This window comes from Mastomys coucha, chromosome X (genome assembly GCF_008632895.1).
Source record: "Mastomys coucha isolate ucsf_1 chromosome X, UCSF_Mcou_1, whole genome shotgun sequence".
NCBI classification, from domain to species: domain Eukaryota; kingdom Metazoa; phylum Chordata; class Mammalia; order Rodentia; family Muridae; genus Mastomys; species Mastomys coucha.
The window spans coordinates 96875549-96881497 of record NC_045030.1 but is presented as its reverse complement, the minus strand read 5'-3'; the positions used below and the strand labels follow the sequence as shown (position 1 = coordinate 96881497).

The window sequence follows — 5949 nt, the reverse complement described above, 5'->3', positions numbered from 1 at the left end:
CCAAGTATTTGTGATTAAAAAAAAACAAAAAACAAAAACAAAAAAACAAAAAAAAAACTGCATTGTATTGGTACAGTGATAGGCAGGTAGATCAATGGAATAGAATTGAAGACCCAGAGATGAACCAAAGCAACCAAAGAATACACATGGTGGGACTCATGGCTCCAGCAGCATATGTATAGCAGAGGATGGCCAAGTCAGTCATCAACGGGAGGAGAGAACCTTGGCCCTATGAAGGTTCAGTGTAGGGGAATGCCAGGGCCAGTAAGCAGGAGGGAGTAGGATGGTGAGCAGGGGGAGTGGGGAGGAAACAGAATTGTTTTAGTTTTTGGTTTATTTTATTTTATTTTTATTTTTATTTTTTGGAGGGGAACCTGGGAAAGGAGATATTGTAAATAAAGAAATCATCTAATAAACAAAAAGAAAAAAGAAAATAAGAAACAAAGAATCTTCAGAAAAAAAAGTAAGGCTGATAGTTACTTCTAAGAATAATAGTGCATTCTTCTTGGGTAAGATAAGAGAATTGAAGAGTGTGTTACTCAAAAGATTAGGATAACAATGTCTCCCATGTAGCATTTAACAGTGTAAGACTTGTGAATTATACTTTGTTTTAAATTTTCTCCTCCTATATTACATGTAACAAAGCATTGTCTCTCCACAGACAAGCATATGATAGAATGTATGGAAAAACCTGAGCTTTTCCTATTGGATGGGACACCAATATATGATTTTGGAGAAAATCTTCAAGGTTATGACATACTTTTGGATGAGCTGAAGAACCCACCAAATGTCATATCAGCTTTGTGTGACCATGATTATGTAACCTCCAATATTTCTACTCCACAAGAAGATACTATTGAAAATGTTATTCCTCAGTTATGTATGGAAGCCAGTGGGGAATCCAGCATGTTTCCTTTTCTCTTTCTCAACCCTGCTACTAATAGTTTTTGAAGAGCATATTGAATCTTAATGAATTTCATTTCCTCTGGAGAAATAGAAATTCTATGGCTGCTAGCTAGTATACGTATCTTCATTTGGAAATTTCTGCAACTTAAAAAATATATTAAAATTGTAGCCTCCCAGTATCTAGACAAGCTTTGGCAACTAGGATAAAATTCAAACCACAAGAAAACATAAGGAATATATCCAAATTTTAATATAATAAGAAGTTTGGTTTTTTTTGAACTAATAATGTTCTAATACTTTATGTGTTACTAGAACAGAGATTAGTGTTATTGTATTTTTAAGTAATTAGAATTTTCTGTAGCTAGACTTTGTTTATAGTAAAGAAACAATTATTACAAGGTTTAAAAGCATGGTTTAGAGTTAATGAAAATGATGTTACTCCTAGATTTTATAGTTAAGGATTTTACTATTAGATTTATCCTATAGCTTATTTCAGACTTACACTATTTTTAATTCCTAAAGAAAGTTAACATTTCAGTAGAATATGATTTTTTCTATATAATTGCCATCTCATTTACAATCAAAGTCAACATATTGACTCTCATCTAAAACCTTCGACAAGAACTCCAAGAATCAAACTCAAGCAAATGTTTTCCTAAAAAACATGTGTAAACACAAGAGCAAGTGATTTATTCGAAATTAAGGTTAAAACTTCACAGTCAACCATTTCTCAACTATATTTATCTATCATTTTCAGTTATCTCTAGCTAGATCTGTATTCTTTGACAGATATGTAATTACTTGATAGAATATTATCTTTTACCTAAACTTGGAGCAGTTTTCTTTTTTTAATTTTTTTATTAGATGTATTCTTTATTTGCAATATCTCCTTTCCCAGGTTCCCCTCCAAAAAATAAAATGAAAATAAGAAAAAATCAAAAACTAAAACAATCCCCTGTTCCCTCCCCCCTCCCAAGGAGCAGTTTTCATACAAACTATTCCAACATCAACTTTCATACATGGCTAAACTTTGAGCAACATAGCACTTAGCATTTAAGGGTATCTGTTTAGTTGAAGAAGCACTTTAGAATATGTTTAAGGTTTTATGTTAGTAAACTGAATAGTAAAACATCAAGCTTCTAAAGGGCCCAGTCTGTAACACTTTCTTACTGCTTTATTCCACCTTCTAAATGGTCTACAAATTTAGTTGGGTTTTTTTTTTTTTAGCCTTTTTATTTTTCTAAGATTAACATGTTCTTCAATAGGCTCACTAATGAAGTCGGCTTTAACAGAAACGGGAAATAGGTCATTTTTTTTCAGTATCTATTTTTAAATGTATATTTGTTTAAATAAAATAGTTTGTGCAATTTTGAAAATTCTTAAGGAATTCCAGATTTCCTTTAATGATGGCGGAGCTTTTGATTTGAAGGAGTAAACTGGAGTATTTCAAAAACTGAACAACATCTTGTCACTGTAATGCTATGTAAGTCAATAAAGAGTTGAGCATACTTTTCATGGCATCATATCCTTTGTTATAAAGCAGGGTCTGTGACAATATGCAGTGAAACTTCTAGGCTACATGTACATGTACTAAGAAGAATGTGTTACATAAACACATTGATTTGTGTTTGTCCTATTTTCACTTCAAAGAATGTATAACTCATAGGGAGGAAACTTGTTACTGTGATTTTTTACTTCATAACACATGTCTTCTGGAGGAACATTGTGCCTTCTCCATGCATATTACATCCATTCCAACTCCTTTTTTTTTTTATCATATTTTGAAATTAGCTTACTAACTAATGAGTTTCCATAAGGCTTTTTCATGCATCCTTAGTGAGTTAACCACTCACTACCCTTTTCCCCCCACAATCACTGGGCCCCTATCTCTGTTTAATTCCCCTTTTTCCCATTAATTAATTTGTATATTCAGTTTACATCCCAATTGCATTCCACCTTCTTCCAGTCACCCCCTCATCCAACCCCATCCCCTTCTTTACTGATTATGGGAGACTCTGGATGCCAACCCACCCTGGCATGTAGTCACTGCAGGACTAAGCACTTCTCTCCCACTGAGGCAAGACAAGATTGCCCAGTTAGGGGAACAGGATCCAGAGGCATGCAACAAAGTCAGGGACAACCCTCCTCCAGCTGTTGGGGGAGCCACATGTACACCAAGCTGCACATCTGCTATGTATGTGCAGGGAGTTGGGGGAGCAGGTTGGTCTCATTTATTATACATGCTCTTTTGTTAGTGGTTCAGTCTCTGGGAGTCCCCAAGGGTCCAAGTTAGTTGACTCTGTTAGTCTTCTTGTGGAGTCCCTATCCCCTCCAGGTCCCTCAATCCTTCCTCCAACTCTTCCACAAGACTCCCTGGGGCCTATCTAATGTTTGGCTGTGGGTATCTGCATCTGTTTCAGTCACCTTCTGGGTGGAGCCTCTCAGAGTACAGTTATGCTAGGTGTCTGTGTGCAAGCATAACAGAGTATCATTAATAGTGTGAGGGATTAGTGCTTGCCCATATGATGGGTCTCAAGTTGGACCACTTATTGGTTAGTCATTCCCTCAGTCTGTGCTCCATTTTTGTTCCTGCACTTGTTGTAGGCAGGAAATACTTTGGGTCAAAGGTTTTGTGGGTAGATTAGTGTCCTTCTCCCTGGCTACAAGAGGTAGCCACTTCAGGTTCCATATACTCACTAATAAGAGTTTCAACTAGAATCACTCTAATTGACTCCTTGGTGCCTCCCCATCCCAGATCTCTGGTACACCCTAGAAGTGGTCCCTACCTCCGATTTCCATTCACTCTTCTGGCCCTTCCCTCCCCACCCGTTTCCCTTCCCATACCCTCTCCCACGGAGTTTCCTCCTTCCATCCACCCTGATGACTATTTCATTTCCCTTTCTGAGTGAGATTCAAGCATCCTCCCTTGAACCCTCCTTGTTATTTACCTTCTATGAATCTGTGGAATATAGCTTGTATATCCTCTAATTTATGGCTATGTGGCTTGTGTATCCACATATAAATGACTACATTCCATGCATACCCTTTTGGGTTTGAGTTTTGATTTTTTAATTCCCAATATTTCTCCCTCTTCTTACATTTTAGATACTGGATATTCTACAATCCCTCAAATTAATTTGTTTCAGCCATATTGTGATATGGTAGATTTCCTAATGAGTTTTTATACCCTCTTCCTTGGTGACTAGCCTTCTCTCCCTACACATTTCCTAATTCCCCTCATATGCCAGTGCCTCTGTTTGGTTAAGCCTTCACACCTAGAAAAAATTCCACTTCTCTGTTTTTGTACTTAAGTATAATTAGACAACTGTTAGTAATTCAAACAACTGTTAGTAATTTGTACCCTTGGGCTATAGTTTGCCCTGTGGATCACTGTTGTGGTTTGTAGACTTTATAGTTGGATAGAACTAATGACTACTTTTCTAACATGGTACCTTGCTTCTGATACTGAGACCTAGTGCTAAGGTAGGAGATTTCCATGTCAATTCTAAGTCTTACATGCCCTCTATCTGAATTGTGTGGTATCTTTAACAATATGGACATACTTTCAAATTCTAAAAGGCAACCAAGGGTAACAGCAATAGCCTGTATTATTTTGTGAGTTTCTTGATCTCCTCTAACAAAAGACTACTCAGAGAGATTTCCATACCTGGCTCTGGAGATTTCAATAGATTGTCTATGAAACTTGAGGGTAGGATTATCATTCCCAGTGATGTAACTTGATTAAGTATACATACATCTGTGTATATACATATACTTATATATATATGAAAACAATATATATATATTATATATATATAAACAAAATAATGCTTTCTTATGGCTTTTTAAGCCTCTTTAGTGCCATTTGTCACTCCTTCCTCCTTCTTTCCTGTACCCCCCAAGATAAAGACACCCCCCATTTTTCTTTTTTCCCACTTCACTGCACCTATGTCCTATGATCCCCCTGTTTAGAATTCCTCCCACTATGCCATAATGGTCCCTTTTTAATGTGTGTTTTCTTCAGTTACTCCATGTTATATACTCAGATCTATCAATTTAGAACTACAATCCACAAATTAGAGAGATCCTGTGCCAGTCATTTTTTCTGGGTCTAGTTTAACTTCACCAAATATAGTATTTTCTAGTTCCATCCATTTACCTGCAAATTTCATGAGATCATTTTTCTTTAGAGATGAATACTATTGTATTGTGTGTATATACCACATTTTCATTATCCATGTATCAGTTGAAGGACAGTTATTTCCATTTCCTAGCTGTTGTAGATAGAGCAACAATGAACTTGGATGAGCAAATATATGTAGAGTAGGATATAGGTTCCTTTAGGCATATGTCAAGGAGTGGGATAGCTGGGTTATGTAGTATATTTACTTTTAGCTTTTTCATGCTGATTTCCAGAGTGTATCCACCATTTTGCAATCATATCAACAATGAATTAGAGTTCCCTTTCCCTCATATTCTCTCCAAAATTTGTTTTCAGTTATTTTTTTGACCTTAGTCATCTTGACAGTTTTGTAGCTAAATATATTTAGCACCTTTTAGCCATTGATAACTCCCTTCAGTTAAGTATTATCTTTAAATAGTGTTGTTTCCTTGATTCTTAAGGAGATTTGACACTAATCTTTCATCAGATATATAGTTGAGGAAGGAAGAAAAGTTCTTATGGAAAAGAATTCATTTACATAAGGAGACATAAAATCCCACAAATTAAAAACTTATTCATGGGGCTGGCAAGATGGCTCAGTGGGTAAGAGTACTGACTGCTCTTCCAAAGGTCCTGAGTTCAAATCCCAGCAACCACATGGTGGCTCATAACCACCCAAAATAAGATCTGATGCCCTCTGCTGGTGTGTCAGAAATCAGATACTGTGTACTTATGTATAATAATAAATAAATCTTTAAAAAAAATTTAAAACATATCCGTATTAAGGCAGATAGTTAAATATACTTTAACATTAATCGTGTTTTTATGTTAATTTGCCATAAACATGTTTTATTCATACATATTATACACATATATTATTT

The 5949-nt window shown here is 35.7% G+C and overlaps 1 protein-coding gene across 1 annotated transcript in view; it reads left to right on the top strand.

Annotated features, from left to right (window-relative positions):
• Positions 1–951, top strand: part of LOC116086963 (heat shock factor protein 3-like) — a 72182-nt gene extending 71231 nt beyond the window's left edge. Inside the window, exon 12 of the mRNA XM_031365276.1 lies at positions 662–951. Within this exon, the coding sequence (XP_031221136.1) occupies positions 662–951 (290 nt within the window). The remainder of the gene's footprint in view (positions 1–661) is intronic.
• Positions 952–5949: the final 4998 nt, after the last annotated feature.